Raw genomic sequence first — 21,755 nt, 5'->3', positions numbered from 1 at the left:
ACATCAAGCTGTGGTGCACAGCGCAAGTGAGTCAACTTTACGCCCATCTAATTAATAATGCAGCTTCCAGCTTTGCATCATCGTAGCCTGAGGGAGTCGTGTGATACTGTGTTAGGGAGGGTGATCATGAAGCACGCTGTCAATGATCTGTGTGTCGAGGCACAACCTGCAATTACAGGTACAAAAAGTAGGAACACGATAAAAGCTGTGTCGCAATCCCATGCTACATGCTAACGCTACGCAGTGTGGAAAATGATTTAAGATGTGTGCTGGCAGGCATCAATTGGAGTTGGAGACTTTAGAAAAGTAACGCCAATTAACAAAGCAAATGTGTTTTTCCAAATGTGTTTTGTACTTTATTTCTCACTTTCAAGATCTCCCTCTAGCCGTCTCAATAATGTCATTCAGCTTTTTTCTGGCAATAATTACTTTCACTTGTTTATTTTTTTGCTTTTCTGTTGGAGACTTTTGAAGATAAAACATATAAAATACTGAAAACCTCATAAGAATTAACGTGTGGTAAGAAGACTGTAGTGTTCAGAAACACAAGTCAACAAAGACGTTGGATCGATTTCAAAGGAGACATCAACAGTAGCCAAGAGTTAGTTAAGATTCAGACCTGCGCCATCAAACTCGGCTCAGTCTTGATCAATTTAAGTTGTTAGACTGCGAGCCACAGGAAATTTGGTTCATCTTAGCAGAAATGGCAAACAGGCATGGTGAAGAAAGACTGAATGAAAGAAAAAGAAATGAATTCTTGATTGTCTGTCAACAAATCAGTTAGGATTAATCCTCAGAGAAAATTGAATTCTGCAACAAAGCTACTGGCAATCCATCTGAGGTATTTTATTCTAGACCACAATTTGGACAGATCAGCTGACCCCTCAGACATTGTCATGCCTTGAGCAACACTGGTTACAAGGACAAACAGCAGAAAGAAACAGCCTATTTCTATCATTAGGGAAACAAATGTGGGTGAAGAAATGACAACTGTTTTTTTCAAGCTGAATTACCAATATTTATTTGCCACTGTATGCAAAACGAACTCCTGCTACTTAGAAGTTGTACAATTTCTTATGACATTCTCAGGGAGAAAATAAAACTTGAAAGAGTAAAAATAAAAGAAAATCACAGGACCGAGTTGTGATGATATTCCTTTTCCAACACTACTAAGAGGTTTCCCAGTAGACTGGCAAAGATGGAAGATGCTACTTTGAAAAACTAGGCTAGCAACTATAAAATATTACTCGAAAGCCATCTCTCAGGAATACACCCAGTTGGTCAAATTATCTGCATCTATTGTGCAAAGTCTATGAGGAAATCTCCTATAGCTCGGCGCGTACAAAGCCGGAGCATATAAAGAAGTGCTTCATAATTAGAAAAGTAAATAACCAGACACTATAGCCTCTGTGGGGTGCACTTTACAGCCAGTAAGAGTCAAACATTTGCAATGCTGGACAGCACATAATGTGATAAAAGAACACTAAAGATCTGAAGAGCTCCACTGAACGTGCTTTTCTGTTTTATTTAAACATCTGAAATGTGGCTTTTCTTTTCAAATGCAATAACCCTGCTGAATGATTCCTCATTAACATCACATCTGTATGCTTACATGGCTATGAGGTTAGTTTTGGGACATACTCGTAATTTCTCACTGAGGGCAGAAATTCTGCTCTGTTTATGGAATTCCAAGGTAAAGCAGCTACTCGCAGGTATTTATCCTGTACAAAAGAGAGAGTAACACTTGAAGGACATAGCATCCATACACATGCACACGTACAAGGCAATACACACATAATTTAACAGAAATTTAAAGCTAGTGTAAAGAAATGGAGATACTGAAAAAACAGAGTAAAAAGACAGAAAGGTGAATAAGGCAATGGATAAATCACTATAAAGCAGCTGAGCGAAAGCTTCTCATTTCCTATTTTTGTCAGGATGAACACTCAAAAAGCACCTAATGGATTTGCAAATGTATCTCGACTACATATACATCTCTTCCTGCCCTACCCACAATAAGCACCGAGACAATTCTGTAATGTTTATTCTTCTGTTTTGTTTTCTTACTGCGATTCTGATACAAAGTGCACAGAGATGTGATTGTTGCTTGTCCTTCACTGACAATTATGTACTGAACATAATAAAACTTATGTAAGCTGGAAATTATCCTCTCTGGTTAACAATAGCACATTTTAATACCCCCAGGTTACGCCGCTTCACACAAGGCAGCAAACTGAAATCAGCAGCACTCACTACATGCTTATCTGACTTGGAAAAGCTTGAGATGTGTTCTTCAGATAAGGGATTCTGCCATTATTTTTGAAAGCATCTTCAGTTTATTTTTTGTTCTTCAAACTTTTGCACTGCACTTTACATGTCATAGATGTGTCTGTGATAACGACCGTGATAATGGCAATAATATGCATGTGTTCCTGTGCACTGCTTCTGTTCTCCAAACAGCCAGTAGCAGAAAAAATAACTGAGAGTGACCTAATGTAAAATGCTGCGGAGGTCGGACGTGTCTACTGAACCACAAAGGTCACAAAAATATCAAAAAAAAGTTCTTCTGGTGTGCTTTTACATGAAACACTGGTGGGAAATAGAACATTAATAAGAAAGGGGACAAATGTACTGTGATGGATTACACTGATAGAGTATGTCACTTCCATAGGGACTCATGCTGTCAGTTGTTTTATCTCTCAAGACTTGTGGCTTTATTAAGTGCATTGTCAAGAGTAAGCCATGGGAAGACTTGTTGCATTATTTATGCTCTCCATCTCTGTCGCAAGCATATACTGTAATTCTAATTACCCAGCAGTTCACGTATATATGGATTTTCACACATATTTGTCCTGCAGGCACACTTGTCCTTGCCTTTTTTTTTTGCGCATTCCCACTATCAAAAAGAGCTGCCTAACAGAAGCAGCAAAGGTAAAACACAACACAAAAAATCTCTCTCTATTGTTCCCTATATTTCTTGCTTCTTTCGCTTCTTTCTCCAGGCTGTCCCAACCTTCAGTGTGGTTTTAATGTGCCTCTGGCATGTGGGTGTCCTTATGGCGCTATCAAACAATGAGAGCAGCATAAAGAGAAAGAATGGGTGAGGGAGAGACAGAGAGAGGGGGAAAAAGAATAAGGAGGGTGATAAAAAAAAAAAACACTGCAGGAAGAGACATGCATTATAATCTCAAGCATTCCATTTAAGCTTTGTGCATCTGAACAAAGTGACCACAGAGCGCCAGAGGAAACAAGAGCAGAGAACAGAGCTGAGGGGAGAAAGCACATGATAGGAGGACTTGAGACAGTGGGGCAGAAGGAGGTGAAAATGTAAAAAGATGCGATGAGAAAAGGTGGAGAAAGAAGCCAAATGCTAAAACTGAGCAAAGTCGATGGGAGGCTAATGATACATGAGCAGAGAGAGTCAGAGAGAAGAGTAAGGGGGAGAAAGAGATGGCCATTGAGAAAGAAGGTGCAGAATCTCAGTAATTACTATGAATGAGACCACTGTTGCATGCAAGGACTATTCTAGGCCCTCGTATTCGATCTCTCTGTTTCAAATATGACCTCCTTCAAACTATAACACTGTAGTTTTCCCTCTCTTCCTCTCCTGTCATCATTCAAACTCCTGTTTCTCATTTTATTTGTTGTTTTCATCCTTATCTTCTCCTTTCTTTTGTCCAACCTGCCTTGTTTCATTCCCACCTCGCCACACAGGCGTGTCTTCAAACCACTCATCCTGATCACTCACTTTGTTGTTTCTCTTTCCTCGGTGCATCTCTCTGTTCTGCTCTTACCTTTACTTCCTGCACCTGTCTCTCAGGTTTCTGCCTGCTTATTCCCATTTCAGCAGATACCTTGTTTCCTGCATGCTTTCTCATCTTTTTCATCCGCTCAGTTCCTCTTTTAACACTCTTTGGTGTTTTTTTCCTCTCTCCCTACCAGCACCCATGACCCCTTACCCATTTACTGTTTGCACCTCTCTGTTTCCTTCTGCCTCTTTGTCCTCCCTCCTTGATTCCCTGTCTTTTCATACAATGAATCCGGGGGGTTTTATCTTTTTTTCCTCAATAGCTTTGCCACTCTCCCTAATCCCTCATCTCCATCAGCTTCCCCCCCTCGCTCTTGTGCTTTCCTTCCCTCTTCCGCTCCATCGTCTTCACACTCGCATTTTGCTCTTTTTTCATCCTATATTCTACCCTCCTCGCCTCCCTTCTGCATCCTCTCACATTTCTATTTCTCACCCTCCCTGACATGCAATCCCTCTTTTCTCTCTCCAGGCTCACTCTTCTCTTTTTCTCTCGTTCCACTTAAGCCCCCCTTCATTCTGCATTTCCCTGATGGATATGTTCAAGCCAAACGAATGCACTGATCAGCCACAACATTAAAACCACCTGTCTAATATTGTGTTGGTCCCCTTCGTGCAGCCAAAGACGCTCTGAGTTGCAGGACATCTGGGGTAACGCGTCCTTTGGGTGCTATGGGGTTGGGCCTCTGTTGGATCAGCTTTGTTCCACGTTTGGTTTATGCACATTTTGTCATGTTTCTATGTGCGTTTTCACTATGAGCGATTGGCTAGTCCCTCAAGAGAGTCTACAGTTACGTGGACTCACAGAAAAGGTGCATAATAACATTGAAAGTCTGCATCAGAACCCTCATACACTTACCAATTTGCCAGTTGAACAGTGTTTAGCTTTTACTCACTTAGCAGGAACGCTCCTCAAAGTCCATTAGTGAGTGGAATGGGATTGGACCATCCACATGAATGCCAGGACTTGAGGTTTCCAAGACGAACACGGCATTCTAACGACACAATCAATTTTATTCATGTCACATCACTGGCTGATTTGTGTGCACGACGCCACGCTCACAGGAGTTCACCCTCACCTATATCACCACTCAAACACACATCTGCATCCCATCCAACCTTTGTAATTGCGAGAATGCACACTTACAGGCAGAAAACGCATTTGCAGGAAACAACACCGCCTGTTACAGTGAGAGCTGAGTGACACCTAATGAATATCTCAAGAATGTCTTGTCTGTTTACTAAAGATGGCTGCAAATGAGATCATGCTGCCGCCTACCAATTAACACTGGATCAGTGCTGTCAGAATAACCGATAAATAAATGCACATCACTGAATCATAGAAAGGTGTTGAGTATTCACCGCCTGAGGATGTTTTCAGCGATGCAAATCCTAAATAATACCTAGCAACCAGAGAGCCAATCAGTGGTATTTTGTAGCCTTAACGAGTGACATTTAGGGAGGCACTTCTTTGATAACCTGTAATGAAACACCTGACGCCAGTGCTGATTACTCCCTGTTTGTATATCAGTTCCTGCTAATTTCTTTCACTTCACAGTGTCCTTTTAAGCCTTGCAGAAGCAGTAAGACTGATGCCGGTCTAACGCTATGATTTACCCCAGCACACTAGAGTTGTAATGCGGCTAAGTGACTCTGCTTCTTATGGATGGGTGCATTAGACATGCCTGGAGAAAAGATAATATGGTCAAAAAAATTGTGCGGGGGAAATTAAATTGAGCTCTGGGCACATAACCATCTCTAAAAAGTACCGTATATAAATTTCTCTAGCATTTATCAAAGCTATCCAAGAGAATGAAATCCTATTCAGTGAACCTCTTCAATATGGTTTTCATAATGTCCTCAATTTTTAACTCAAACTAATGCAGTTGAAAAATGCGAAAACAGCATTTTTTTTTCCCTACTCGAGCAAAAGAGCGAATAGAGATTAAAAAAAACTATGGAAACGTTTCGAGGCGAAACCAAAAACAAGAAGTGATTATATTTTCCTTTTAAGTTCTTTGCTGCGCACTGAACCTATTAAGGACGTCATTAAAAATCTTTAAACTTCTGCAAAGAAGCAGTCAAAGTATGTGGCACCACTTCACAGCTATTGAAGACTGTAGCACGATGACTAATGAGCAGTCAATATCCAGTATTGGAGCTTCAACGCCTCTTTCTTCTTTAATGTGGTATTGTACAGCAAAGATAATGGCCTTGTGAGTCCCTCTGGAATGTGCACAAGGCGGGCACATTTTCTACCGTACTGTGAATGACTCAACTTCAGATGCAGGGATGGAGAGGGAAAAAAATACACAGAGAGGTCCTCATTCAAGCAGCATACCCTTAACATGGTGATCTCAGCTCTTTTCTGCTGTCAGCCAACCTGTGAGTTTGCACTGAGAGGCCAGCGAGGGGCACGTCTTTCAAGCCAAGTGTCGATGGAGCGGGGAAATATGCGACAGTTAGGGCTTAACACACATTAATGCAAATGTGGTGCTTGTAGAAGCATAAATCGGTGAGCTAATGAGCTTGTTTTTTTGTCCTGCTTGGGGCTTTTGCAGTTTAAAGTGTCACTTAACTATTCTAATGGTTCAGATTTAGACCACTGACCACAATTCACTCAATCTATTTTCAGTCATATTCTCACTCTCAACACAAAACCTGAACTTTCTTTTGATTCGTCAACCCAAGAAGCTTTTAAAGTAGAAGAACTTTCTCGCTAAAGAGCCCAAAATTCCAAAGAGGCTGAGAAGGGCTGCCATTTCTTCCATTATTGTCTTGCAAGCCAAATCCAGTGTTTAATCAAAGTGACCCATCCCAAGCAGCCAGGGAACACGTGGACGGACATGGGACAAACCTTATGTAATAGAATTTAAATGACTGACTAACCATTCCTCAGCCAGTCATTCAAATATCATTCAAACTTGCACAATAGCAGCGGCTCTGACAAGCTCAAAGTAAGATAACAAACTGCACATTTTCACCACTGATTGTCATGCCCAAGTGGAATAACCTAGATTTTCTACTTAACAAAATATCCTTTCTCCTTCCCTCTTGCATTGAGAAAAAGCACACATCTTAGAAACACCTCTCAGAATAATACCCTGGATTCATTTCCTGACTTGGTCTAGAAGTAAAAAAAATTCCACTCAGAGAAAAATCAAGGCAAAAAATGTTAGTTAGTTCAAGGTTTTCTGAAAATCGCCTCTCCAACAAAAAAGAAAACCTTCCATCTAAGAAACACAAATGATATCGTAATCTGACAACAACACTTCAGTAAATTGGTGAGAAGATTTATCCGTCATCCAAATGCTGATTTCTGGACTCAAATCTGTCTTCTTGATGACTAACATGCGGCTCACACACTACAAGTTAATCCACAGAGAGCACTTTGCTGGGAAAAAAAAGAGAAAATGTTCAAAATGGGAAAGTGCTGCAAGCTGTTCTAACTGCACACAAAACATTTCCTGACACCTTCCTCCACATTACCTGGCACTGCACTCTCATCCAACACCTCTGGTATGCAATCACTGACATTTTATCTCTCCTCTTTGCATCCTAATACCCCTCCTGCCTCTAAGGGACACATCAACAGTTAATCTTGACAAATTGTCCGGTGCATTACTTGTTATGACTCCACCTTCCTGTAAAAGTAGACCGCACTCTTCCTGCTGGTCAATCCATTGCAGTAAATATCTCAACAATGCAACAATAATGCTGTGAATCAAACAAAAAAACAAGCAAAAGACAATATCTGTTATAAGCATGTATTTTTTTGAACATTAACTTCAATTTCTTCCAATATTTTTAGTTTAGAAAAGAAAAATACTGCTCTGAAAGCACACCGCCCTGTCATAAATTGTCTTCCTTTCTCTTCTTTCTTCCTTTTCTTAATGTCTGAAATGTTCCGATACATTCACCAATGTTTGATTCTGTCTTTTGTCTTGTTTTTTTTTGTATATATTGCACCATTAAAAAAGAACAACTCTACCCCACAGCAACAGTAGAACTATTGTTTGGAGTGAAATTCCTCCACTAGTCTGTGGGTGCAGGTCGTCACTTGACCGGCATCACCATGGTTACAGAACGAGGACTGGTTTGGCAGGGAAAGGTTGTTAATTTACAGGAGCCTGAGCGGCGACGGCTGACTGGTCCTGATTCAAGGACGGGGATGATTCATGCAGACTCTGGTCCCGGGAGTGACCCCCCTGTGCGGCCATAGCCAATGGCAACGAGGCCTTTAAACAACAAGAACACTGAAAGGAATGACACTTAGCCTTGGTGAGTGGGAGGAGGTGGGAAAGGATGATAAAAGATGAAACAAGCGCACACATATTCTCCGTTAAAGCACAGAAAACATGCACTTACTTCAAGTCAAGCTCACACACAGTTGGAAGCTACAGTATTTATTTTAACATAAGAACACACACTCCTGCTACGCAGAAAACGATTTTATCTACAATTTAAACGAAGGAAACAGGAAGCTACACCCCCTCAGTTCAGCATTGCCAGCAGCGGCTCACAGCATCTTGCCAACTTCTTGGCCTTCCTCTCTTGCGGACCAACAGCTCGAGAGTCCCTCAGTACTTCTTTGTGAACACACTTTAAGCTACCAAAAAGCAAAAACCTGAAACTTTTCCAGAGTTCAAATCCATGGGCGTTGACGTGTGCAACCTCTCCTATTTGTGCTTGTCGAGTGTGCGTTGGCTCTGATAAACTGGCACTATTACATTCCACTCCCACACCTCAGTCTATTGCCATTATATCCCCCTACACCATTTCACGCTCCCTCCCACACCTTTCTCTCTCTGCCAGCTCTCAGAGCGCCGCTGACGAAGGGCATGAGCAGACCAACATCTCAGCGTCACACACATCTCCAGCACAAAAAAACTGCCCATGGATTAACTTGTCATTTTAATCTACGGCGCCGATATTATTTGGGGGCCAAAGCCTGGCAGCAATCAATGCGAGAGGATGTGGCTGTGTGAGAGGCCATCAGCAAGCTAAAAGGATACCAATAGTAAATACAAGCTGAGGGACTTTTAATCACTCTGACATTTTTTGTTCTTTATATGTCTGACTGACACTACGTATTAATGGCGGTTTTACTGGCAGCCGTAATGGAGATGGAGAGGCAGAAGTTACTGCTAGGTGTCAGCACGCAGTTGCTGCATATACAGCTCTGTCTGAGTTACTGGTGTTTATTGGCTCTATAAATGGCGAGGCTGTGAAGACAGGTTCTTGAATACATAGTGCTTATGCAAAACAGGAGATGCAGTGCTAGTGGATCTATCGAGGAGTTCTTACACAGCCTTAGGAGGATATAACAAATAGAAAGCTGCAGATTACTCTCTGTGGGAGGGGAGCATCCCTGGAGTTTAAAATGAGGGATTTGACTTCTCAGAGCACACACAAACCAGAAAGGTTAAAACTGCTTATTGTAATGTCGGTGGGGATACAGAGGGTTTGTGGATATGTGCCGATGGTGGCCAAAATGAAGCTTATTCGCGTGTTTTAGTTGGACTGACTTTTTACAATATTCCCCTGACAAGCACTGTGAAAACAAGGGATTCTCACTGAGAGGCTTATCGAAATGTACAAAAGGAATTGGCTGGTTTAATTACACACAGTCGTGCCCTGTATGAAAGTGCCACTTAGTTTTGCAGATCTTTGGCTGGATTTAATGGGTGGGTTTATTTTCATCAAACCAATCAGGGTCAGGGGTGATGTCAGCTGCCAGTGTTTTGACAGTACACTCGTGCAGCAGACTAATGTTACATGTCAGCTTTGCACCCAGCATCTCTCCCTGACTGACAGTTCACTGAGGACTCGCAGGTCAATTATTACTCTAATGGGGACACTAGTGCAGACCATAATGAAACAGAAAAAAAATCTGTTGTTCTGTTTCTGGACCACACAGGATGCAGGATTTTGCATGAGATATTTTCGGCTTCCTGCTTGTCTCTATAGGAGTCTGGATATAGCACAATATGCACAGCATACAGCACCGCATTGAGGCAGCATGAAAACAAAGACGCACCCTTGGGTGTAATCCTTTCATTGTAAGTGCGATGCAAAAGACCCCTTGAGCCAAAAGACTATAAATAATTTTGTTTACAATTCAATGTAATTTAAATCACATGGAAATAGATTTAGCCGGCAAACAATGTAAATGTATTCCAAGATGTGTGCGGAATGTCAACACTTCTGAACCATTTTTGGTTTGCAGAACGAGCTCCAGAGATATGAGGTTTGTGAATCATTTAAGTATTTTTTTTGCATTGTATTCATCCAATCATTGCACGAATATTAAAACTAGAAAAGCACTCAGAGAGCGCAGTACTCCGCCAAGGCCGCACAGTAGACGTATCATTTCCGACGGATGAAATCTTTAATAAAAAATGACCTTGTGCTGAGCACAGACGTGTTATGCATGTGCCTGTTATGTATGGATACCAAAATGTACGTAAATTACTCTTATAAAGGTCTGTTGTTCAGTTCATCGCTTTTGGCAAGCCTTTATTTTGCTAGTGTTAAAATAACCGTGCCCTCCAGGCTTTTATTTGGAAGGTGTATTTTTTTAATGTTATGGGCTTTTATTTTGTCACCATTCCAGCGACACAGGAAGTGTTTATCTAAGAAGCAGCTGCTTGACATGACGAAGATGCTACCGAAAAGTCCGAAAATTCACTTAAAGATGAAGGAAAACGGTTCCACATTGTTGCTGTCTACCAAAGGATGTGTCTAAACGTAGAAGCAGCTGGAATGGAGACGAGCTCTTATGGTGTTTCCTGAAGAAAGGAATGAAGAACAGAAAGATGAATCTGTTTTTTCGAAATAAGCAGGTAACTGACACAGTGTTCACTTGTTGTCATGGTTACAGCATCGCCATGCCAGCAGCTATATCTCACAATGGGAAAGCCGCGACATGGCGAAAATTTAATGAGGTGGTCCTTGTGTCATTTCTGACCTTCCCTGAAAATGTCATCCAAATCCGTTTTTGAGTAATGTTTCACACTGACAGACAGATTCACAGACAAATGTACGCCAATCCTCACAGGAGTAAGAGCGTACGTCTTCTTCACGTGATGTGGAAAGCTACATCATGGAACTTAATGCAGGATTTTAGAGCTTCAATAGCACAACTTCACACAGTTTATAGTACACAAGTACACAACACTCTTCTTTGATGCTTGTGACTATACAAAGCATGCCTTATCTTCAAAAAAAAAAAAAAAAACAAACCTCACAAAGCCAGCTGAGAGCTGTGGAAGCCCTCAGATCGTCCCCTGGCCCTCTGTTCCTACCTTCATATCACTTACCCGTCTGTTCACTCTCTACTGTTACTCACGTTTGTCCTCTTCTGAGCTTCACTTAAAATAAAAAGGCAAGATGAAGCTTTTTTTTTGTGATAGAAGAGGCGTGAGCATTAATCACAGTCACACTCTCCCACAGTCACCATGCCATCTGACACTCTTTGTGTACTTGTTTTAATTAATGTGTAATGAGAGATGCTAATGTGAGCATTTTAAATCAACTACTTTTCTTAAACAACTCTAAAGGGATTTCTCACCACTTTTGAAAATGCTCTCATCACTTTTGTTCTGAGTCTGCAAACTTGTCAGAGCCTCGACCTTCAGGAAGTTTTGCGTGAAGGTTACAGCGCTATTGTTCGCAATTAAATATGCAGAGCAGCGTCACTGTGACTCTGTGTGTGTGTGTGTGTGTGTGTGTGTGTGTGTGTGTGTGTGTGTGTGCATTTGTGCACTCATGCTTCCTTGGATATGCAGAGTGGCTCTCTTGTTCTCAGCGAGGGCTCCCCCAACATCTGGCCAAGTCCTGTGTGCCCCTCGGCGGTGTTTCAACAACAATTCTTTGCAGGAGCAAACATGTGCTCCCTCCACTGCACTCTCTATCCTATGCTATATAAGCAGACTGGGTGGAGTAAAGAGAAGCTGAGCTTTACAAAACTAGCTTTCATGCCATTTCTGTTTACAGAGTTACGCTGCTCGACCTCGGGGCTCGACTTGCAATGGATGCAGCTCTCATCCTCTCCAGCTTATCGCTACTCCGCATTCACTTCTATCCAAATCCTCGCTTTTTTTCCCCCGCTGCCAAATCACCTGTCTCTCTTCACACACCTCCATCTTCCTGCTAGCAACGTTGCCATTCACCGCTTCCTGCGACTCCATCTCCGGCTCTCTGTATTATGTTCATGCGGTGCACTTTCCATTTCTTTATCTCAGATATCCATTACAGTTGCACCATCCCACTTCTCCTATCTGACTGTGCGATGATTGCACCAATGCATTTGTAGTAGATTGTGTGTTGTTACATTGCACCGCATGCAACTTTGCCACTTCTCTGCTATTCCAAGAATCAATTACCCATCGAATAAAACAATAAACAGCGAAGGAAGCTGTGCTGCTCTGTTAGTGTCTAACTGTGCTACGTTGTTTAAAATCGCTCTGATGGGAAATAAAAACACTGAAGGCATAAAAAAGCCAGAAGGATGCAGCTGGTTCTGTAGATTTCATTGTCTCCTCCGGGTGCAGGACAACCAAGCCCGGCCATGGACAGTCCATGGACGATGGGCTGTCCATGGACACGGATCTGTAGCTAGGCTGTTCAAATCGTGGATGTGAATGTGGAGTAATTGGAGCAAGTAGTTATGAGTAAAGAGGAAGAGGAGAAGAAGCAGAGGAGAGAGTGAGGAAGAAGATGCTATGCTCAGGTGGCTTAGAGCGGATATTGTATGCCTTATCTGTCACCTGCAGGTCTGTGCTTATTATAGAGAGAGGCAAAGTCAGAGCAGAACATAAGGTGTGTGTGTGTGTGTGTGTGTGTGTGTGTCCGTGTGTGTGTGTGTGTGTGTGTGTGTGTGTGTGTGTGTGTGTGTGAGCAAACAGGAAAGGAATGCAAAGAGTCAAACCGCAGCGATGCATCCACTCCCATCGAAGCGCAGAGCTGATGAGAGAAAATAAATATATAACAAAACAAAGAAAACGTGAGCAGCTCTTCCTTGATCCACTCTGAAGGCCACCGCCAAGCAAAGCTCACCAAATTCTTAACATTTCTACTTTACGCGGTGCTGCACAAATATTCAATATGAAAAAACAAGCGGGAGAACATTTAGGTCATTTGCGCTACATAAATACAAAATACTACCACGGAATCTGTGCTGACAAGGAGTCTTTGGAAATGTGACAATAGCAACACATATCCGAACAGACTTGGTTTAGATGTAGGAGCACTGACACATTTCAGGTGAGAGCTGAATTGCAAACTACTCTGCTGGATAGGTGAAAATTCATGCATTTTTATGATAAGAAAAAGATAACATGCGGTACTCCATCATCCGGAGACATTTTCCTGATGGAGGCATTCTGGGAAACCTCTCAGTCAACTATAGCGGAGCTTTTAATAAAACTGCTTCTAGGCGGAGCACTTGGCAGGAAATCGAGTTAAGTAATTGTTCTTCGGACCAGTAATCATAAACAACTTAGTAGCTCTTCACTGAGCCCATGTTAATGTGTCTGAACATTTTACAATCTAATGTATCAGGCATGTAAAAGATAATATTTTTTAATGCATTTGCAGAAAAAATGCCGCATAGTCATTATTAGAATTAAATGTCTACATTGATTTTTAAATTGTATTTAGCAGAAGGACCATTTTTCAAAATCATCCAGTATTAGGTTTTCTGCCAACAGTCGGCTGTCTGATGTTCTCGGCTCCGTACAGCATCCAGGATTTGTTGTAAAATCTGTTTTCTGGGGATCTAAAGCCTCAGATGCCATCATGATACGCAACCACATTCTGCAAGCCGGCAATGGAGTTGGTATTGTTCACTTGTCAACAAGGAAATGGAGTGCAGTGGACACAGATATCAGTCAATATTTCTGCATCACAATACAGTTCTATTCAGCGCTCGGTGCCTCCGCATTGGGTTGCGGAGTCTGAGACGGATGGGCTTGTAATTATGGATGGACTCCCTCTCTGTCTCTCAGTATCACACACAAGAAATAATGAGGCTCACTAATTCAGCTTCCCTAATTAGGCACATTTTAAAAATAATAAAAAAAAAAGATTGAGGAACTATGAGCATATTGAATTTTGATTTGAGTGGTAATACATTAGTGGGCAAAAGCAGAAAAGTTACCTCCAGCAACCATAATCTGATCTGTATTTCTTCAGGAGTGCCAGAGTCGTTTTTCACAGCCAAGGAAAACTGAAAAGTTATTTTACTCATAAATAAACGTCATTGAAAACTTTCAGCGGGATTTACTGCATTCATACATTATTTGGACGTCTACTGCTGCAGAGCTCCTCCCCTGTTTATCAGACATGTTTTGCCTCTTGAGTTTCAATCAAGTTTCTGCTGAGTTTGCCCGCCTCAGTACTGGTAATAACATTACTGTCTTGTGGGCTATAGATGCTGACTGGTGATTGTCGACTTGTTTTGTTGTACTTTGCACTCAGACTCCTTTCACTTTGGTTGTTTTTGACAGACTTTTTTGTCTCTTAGCATAAATCAGTGTGACAGCAGCACCTCAACAGAAGAACACAGATGAATAGAAGTTTTAAAAGAAAGGGAAAAGAACACCTGACAGGGGTCACATTGGTGGCCTGGGGTCAAATGTACATCACAGTTGGGCTGCTGGTAGAAATCACCAGGCTGCCTGTGGAACTACACCTGAAATGTTGACAGTAGCTGATTCTAGTGCCAGAATAGCATGCCAGATGTAAGTGATGCCAGCCAGCGAATGAGACTTTCTACGCCAAAAAGCATCAGACTTGCTATCAGGGATCATTCTTCTGCTATCTTTGTTACAGTGCAAGTCAGCACTATGTCATCAATCATTACTAATGATGCCATGGCTTGTGTCTCTTTCTTAAACAGGCATAGTGAGGAATGTTGAGAGAGTAGAATCACAGCAGCTTACGTCTTCTTTGGCGTAAACTTTAATCTGTCACTGGTTTTGTTGTATCTTTATGAAGCAGAGACTGCAGAAACGACGTCTCCAGAAATATCAGATGATGTGTGACATACTGAGTGACAGAATATTCCAAGTTTTTTTAATAGCGTATCCGCAAGCTTACGCCTGATCTGGGATCTGCTGCAGAGTTTACTGCCAATATTTCAACTTTGGTCATATCAAACGTGACAGTGGTTACCACCATTCATAGCAGTTTTTCTATTACAGCAGAGATGATTTAAAAAGAATATCTGTTTTCCCATTTTACTCTGGCCTCCTCCCACAGTCCAAAAACATGCTCAGGTTAATTGGTCAGTCTAAATTGTCCGCAGGTGTGAATGCAAGTGTGATTGTTTGTCTCTAAATGCAGCCCTGCGATAGAATGGTGACCTGTCCAGGATGTTCCTTGCCTTCACACTAAGTCAGCTGGGATAGACTCCAGCCCCCACGACCCTACTAAGGATTACGTGGTGTATAGATAATGGATGGATGGATGGATGGAAGTTTTTCCATTTGCTTTCAAAGAATAATCTAATCCATGGTGCCAAATCAGCCATGATTCTGAAAAGTGAAGCAACTCCAATGCTGTGTACTGTTGATAAGATTCAAGTAAGGCGTTTACTCTCAAGAGCAAGTTTAAAAATGCAACATACTGACAGTAAAATTAAATGACCCACTAGCCAGCATTGCCATTTCAGCTGCCTTTCTCTCTTTTTGTCAGCAATGACATAGCCATCTTGTTGGAAAAACTTTATCAGAGTTGTCAGTGTACCTATTATTTCAGTGACAGAGAGCTCCACATCGTGACTGGTTGATTGAACCAAAGAGTGTGAGCGGAGAAGGCTTACTGAAACTGAAGTTAAACGTTTGGTGTCAGTAAACACATCATACATGTTTCACAAAAAAATACCACAGTGTCTGCCCAGTTGTCAAAGCTAACCCTGCTAGCATGATGGAGCTAATGGACAGTAACTGGTGAACTGTTAAAACATTACAGGTGGAATTCTTTCACTCCTAGAGTGAAAACATGTTGACATAAGCAGACTTTTGACATTAGAAGTGAACAGGTTTGGGCTGAATATACACTACCAGTCACAAGTTTGGACACACCTTCTCATTTAATGCTTTTTCTTCATTTTCATGACTATTTACATTGTAGATTCTCACTGAAGGCATCGAAACTATGAATGAACACATATGGAATTATGTAGTAAACAAAAAGGTGTGAAATAAGTCAAAACATGTTTCATATTTTAGATTCTTCAAAATAGCCAGCTTTTGCTTTCATTACTGCTTTGCACACTCTTGGCATTCTCTGGATGAGGTTGATGAGAAAAACCATTAAATAAGAAAGTGTGTCCAAACTTTTGACTGGTAGTGTACATACCTTGAAAATCCTACTTTAAATTGTTTGTGCTGTTGTTTAGAATGTACTTGATTACAATAATTACACCCCTAAAAACTCTCTAAAATCTCAGTGTATCAGATGTTAAATACGTATGCCATTATGCCTTCAAATTGCTTAGGTTTAACTCTACATTGACGCCTCCTTATTTAACTCTGTGCCTCTCTTGGCACAGCAGCTCACCTACAACTCTGCTCAGAGTAAAACTACTCCACACCACACAAAGTCATAATACTGGACTTATGTAATATTAATCCAATACAGCATGTGCTTAAACTGGAAACCAATTTGAAAGAAGAATGCCAGTATGAAAAGGTCCACCATCCAAGCTGACAGGATTGGATGTTTGGCTGTTTGAATCTGTGTTTCTGAGACTGTCATTAGTAAACTGCAGTTTGAAGGTAGAAATGCTGAGCCACTGCTTTGACTGCTTGTTTCTCTTATGATGTGCCTTCCAGCACAAAAATCCCAAAACCTATCGACGTGTAAACAAGGTTAGAAACTTGATTTTCACTGAAGGGTGTCTTTAATAGAGCAAAGAAAGATGTACAGCCTGTTGGCTATTTCAAGACTTTTTCATTCAACCATGACAGAAAACTTATTTCAAGGATTCAAGGATAACTAGTGTCTCTGCAGCTGTTTCTGACAGACTGAATCCCAGTGCCTTAAGGCTTCTATAGTATTCTTACCCATCCCTAATTTGTCTCTCCATAAAAGGTTATCATCGACATGTCCAGTCTTGGTTTGTGTAATTAGAGTGGATGTAAAAACTTTGCTATTTATTATCTGCCAATGAAATGATTAGTATGCCATTCCTGTTCTGAACATTCACTCGCTTCATTTTATTCATCTAAAATCATGTGTTTTATGCAGTAAACCTGGTACTGGTGCATATTTTAGACACAGATTTCAACTTTGCACTCTTGTATGTTAGTTTATTCTACAGACTGAACATGAAAACATCCTAACACACATTACCACTGTGTTGCTGTGCTCCTTCCATCTGGAGTTTGTGATGAAGCAGACAGTTGCTAATTTGCGTCCCCAAATCGGTGCATGAATTACGTACTTAGTATTTTATTCATTAGTGTTTAGTGACTATGCCACCATATGTATGTGTCACCATATAGCTATTTACTAACTTGTGTGAGTAGTATCCTTGTATTTTTCTATAAATAATATATGCATGGAATCTATAGCTGTTTCATATATTTTACATCTTTCTAAACTGCTTATTATATAAATACTGTGTATTGCCTTTTGTCACAGATTTACTGCATGCTGTCAAAATGTTGAATGTTGTGATTTTTTCTGTATTTTGAATGTTGGTAAAATGTGCCAGCTGGTATTCAATACTCTGGTAAAACAGTTTGAAATGCTTCATCAAAAGGATCAGGAATGTCTCTCATCTGCGACAATTCACATTTTTCTTCACCGCTTCTTCCTCTGCCTCAGTCTGTGCCTACATCTGATTCTCCATGCCTGGGTGGATGTTCCATTTTCAGTTTTAACAAGAAGACTTGATTCTTTTTTTTCCCCTCCTGCATGCATGACCACCTCACACATTCAACTCAGCGGCTTACCTGCTGTAGTCAAGCAAAGCTCCTCATCGCTGTTGTCCTGACAGTTGTCCTGGCCGTTACACAGGAAGCTGCGGTCGACACAGCGGCCGTTTCGACACTTGAAGCGAGCCTCGGAGCACACCAACGGGTTACCTGCTGTGGTTGAAGTCAGGGCAGAGATCAAGGGTTAAGTGTTTGGAGCTTTGAGCTGAAAATCCTTCTGTGTATGAGCAGCATCTGTGGAACAGGAGCTGGAATTTTTCCTCTATGAAACAAACTTCGGAGCATGAACAAATTATTCAAAAGCATGTTTAATTAATATTCTGTTGTGGTAGCATGTGAAGTTTGTCAGAAGTCTATTTTGTATATTTTTTGATCCCATTCCATCTGCAATACTTTGATATGTTTAATTAAAAAAAAAAAAAAAACACGAGTATTAGGTTTTCATGAACATTTTCAGAGAAGAAATGCAACGTCAAAAACTGTGTGAGCTAGTGAAGTGTTTGATCGGTGGAGTCTGATAAAAATCAAACTGAAATTCAAAATGCAGAAGAAAATAAAACTTTTGAAAACATTTAAAATCATTCAGAGCACTACCACTCCTTTTCAGAATACGTTCCGGTTTTAGTCTTTGTTCTAGCTTCTGCAAAATGAGGCATAATTATCTTGTGAGAAGATCCAGACAATTACACAGTCGTGACGCAGTATGTGCTGGGGGCATGGAGCAAAGCTCCATTTAAATGGCTAGATTAGATTTGTGAGCATGGGGCCCTGCAGGCTAGGAACACTGCCTCTGACAATGGTGAGTGATTGGCTTGATTCACATTCCCCACTGGGAAAGCTGTGAAGGGGTCATGAGAGAACAAACTATATCCCTGATAATGCAGACTATACCTAGTGCTCTCTCAGTGCTATACAGCAAGGACCCAAATCCTACTACTGTTTCAAGCAAAAGGGTAAAGTCAGGGTGCATAGTCATGAGTAACAAGGAGTGCACATAAGTGAAGATGACTAAAACTTTAAAAAAAATAAAATGAAATAGTACAGTGCTTCATTTTTACCCTTGTCACTGCTGTTATTATTCTCTGCCACAAAAGCAGGATTTGACATTAGCAAAAGAGCAGCGACACAGCAGAAATTGCAATTGATTCACATTAGAAGTATGAAAAATACTGTTGTGGCATCAGGAAAAATAGGCCAGAGCTTAAAAAAAATCCCCACCTGCTGCTACGGTTCATAACAATTCTTTAAAAATCATCTATTATAAGATGAGGCTCGTATGCTGCATGAGGCATTGCCCTTTAAAAATGACCTAACTTGCAAAAATGGAGGTTTGGATGTCAGTTCATTTTTTCATTAATTCATTAATTTGCTAATAGTGGAGCACAAAAAAAGAGATAGAAGAAGGAAGAAGCAGGGAAGAGGAGAGGAGAAAAGAGGAAAAAGTGTAAAAGATGTACAGAGGTGCGGTGATTGCTATCTTAATTGGATATCTTTGTTTGTCTACCTTCCGCGTCCCGAATTTAAATGAACATTTTTCTCACTAAGTACTCTTTCATTTCATTAATTTGCACTAAATCAAATCAAATGAAAACTATTTTTTGTACATCACTGCTGAAGCATATTTCTTGTTCAAAGAGGCAGTCAAACAATTTTTCCAGTTTACAAGATAAATGAAAAAGGTCACAAATCAACTGAAGCAAAGATAATCTGACTTCTTGTCCTCATTGTGGGTCAAGCTCCAAATGTGCTAGCGCCTACATTTCCCATATTGCAATCTGTTATATATTTATAGTCTGTAAGCTCAAACTGAGATAACCCCGATGACATCACCCTGAGATAAGCAGGGTTATTTCCTCAGATTTGACAAAGCTCTGCCAGAGCCACAGAAGACATTATTCACCTGTTATTACAGCCTGAGCAGCACACGATGACTACAATGACTTTAATGTGTCAAATTGCTGGATGCAATACTTTGCTCAGATTTTACAGGATCATTCTCAGATATTTTAAGTGAATTAACTACATTTTCACTACTCTTCTATCCACAAACTGGTATGACGAGACAGACTGATTTCTGGTGACCGTGACATCAAACACATTGCATGTCCAACTCAGCCAGCTGTCATCTGCAGAAGTTCTTTGATGGCTCTGTGATCGTCGGTCTCATCTCAGATGATGATGATCGGGAGTACAGAGAACTGAGGCAGGACTTTGTGGTGCCAGCGGAACTGCCTCCAGATCAACTCAGGGAAGACCAAAGAGCTGGTGGTGGACTTCCGCAGGCGCAGTCACACTCCCCCAGCATCGGTGAACATCCAGGGCATGGACATTGAGAGAGTGGATATAAGTACCTGGGTGTTCACCTGAACAATTAACTGGACTGGTCAGACCACACTACAGCACTTTACAGGAAGGGTTAAAGCAGACTCTATCTGCTGAGGAGACTGCGGTCTTTTGGGGTGCAGGGGGCACTCCTGAAGACTTTTTATGACTCTGTGGTGGCATCAGCCATCTTTTATGGAGTGGTCTGCTGGGGCACAGCTGCTGACAAAAGGAAACTGGATCGATTGATCGAGAAGGCCAGCTCTGTCCTGGGGAGCCCTCTGGACCCAGTGCAGGTGGTGGGAGAAAGGAGGATGTTGTTGTGACTCAGTCTGCCTGCTGAAGGTCAGTGATGATCAGGCAGCTTTGTCAAACACATAGTCAAGAATCAATTCTGGATCAAAAGTTGGAGTCTTCAAAAAGTTTTCAAGAAAGAGTCTTCAAGCAGTCTTCAGAGTCTGATGTGAATAATGTTTACTCAATACAGAGACTGGAAGAACAAACACGAGCAAAATCTCAAGATTTTAACTGACTGCACAAAGCGTTACATCATCTTTTATACCTTCTCTTAAACACTCCTCTTCTGTTCTGGAAAGCCACAACGCATCTTCTTAAGACCCAATCAGGATGTATATAATGTAATCATATCAAAAGTTAGACCACCTCCTCTTTTTTATTTCTGCTAGGTTGGAATTATTTCTGCTTGGCTCAACATGACCTAGGTTTCAACTCACAAGTGCAGACAAAGAGTGGGCATGAACTTCCTGTCTTATGTCTTATATGGACTCCATAAGCTTCCGTTGGGTTGCCGCTTTCCACAGGATTATTTAGTGTACTCATAACTTCAGCTGAGACGTTAGGTCTTCCGACCTCATTTGGTAAGCTCTTAAATTTGATTCACACATCCTATCTGTCTAATTTTATCCTTTGTTCAATCTTAAAATACCACAACAATGTTAGCCAAGTTAACATCCCTACTGGACAGTGTCTCCCACTCCATGCACGACACTCTGAGGGCACTGGACAGCTCTATTAGTGACAGACTGATCACCCCAGGTGTGTGAAGGAGCGTTACTGCAGGTCCTTCCTTCATGCTAGTATCAGACTTTAGAATCAGTGCTGCTCCTAACAGACCATACATACTCATTTAATGACAGTTAGCAAACTGTCACGTCCAAATACACCTAAAAATGTGCAATTCATTTGTGTAAATATTCTTAAATTTGCTGTTTGTTGTTAGTATCCTTGTGTTCTTCAGTTTTGCTTATTTATATTGTATATATAGTGTATATATCCTGTCTTTAATTTATAGATGTGTTCTCTTGATTTTTCCTTCTGTCACTTTGCTGCTCTTGTAAATTTCCCCTTGTGGGACTAATAATGGATATTCTATTCTATTCTATTCTATTCTATTCTATTCTATTCTATTCTATTCTATTCTATTCTATTCTTGGATGTGGTTGCCGTGTGTGAGACTCACTGCAGTTCTCCTCGTCGCTCCCGTCAGGACAGTCGCTGAAGCCGTTGCAGCGGAAGCGTCCGATGATGCAGTGGACGCCGTTAGCGCAGGCGAAGAACGTCGGCGCACACTTCGACTTGACCTTAGCTAAGGACATCGAGGTGGGTTTGGGGAGGGGGGAGTGGGGGGGAAAGCGGTGGAAAGAAGAACAATGGATGAG

General features: G+C 41.2%; 1 protein-coding gene across 2 annotated transcripts in view; it reads right to left on the bottom strand.

Moving 5' to 3' along the window:
- Positions 1-21,755, bottom strand: part of ldlrad3 (low density lipoprotein receptor class A domain containing 3) — an 89,872-nt gene that overhangs the window by 22,416 nt on the left and 45,701 nt on the right. Inside the window, exons 3-4 of one of the 2 annotated variants that reach the window (XM_055009057.1) lie at positions 21,557-21,682; positions 17,773-17,904 (exon numbers count right to left, since the gene is read on the bottom strand). In XM_055009057.1, coding sequence (XP_054865032.1) covers positions 17,773-17,904; positions 21,557-21,682 — 258 coding nt within the window. Of the gene's footprint in view, positions 1-17,772; positions 17,908-21,556; positions 21,683-21,755 lie in introns of both variants that reach the window. The other variant, XM_055009056.1, reaches the window with a different exon arrangement.

Source organism: Amphiprion ocellaris, chromosome 3 (assembly GCF_022539595.1).
Source record: "Amphiprion ocellaris isolate individual 3 ecotype Okinawa chromosome 3, ASM2253959v1, whole genome shotgun sequence".
Classification (NCBI taxonomy): Eukaryota; Metazoa; Chordata; class Actinopteri; family Pomacentridae; genus Amphiprion; species Amphiprion ocellaris.
This window is presented reverse-complemented; position numbering and strand designations above follow the sequence as displayed.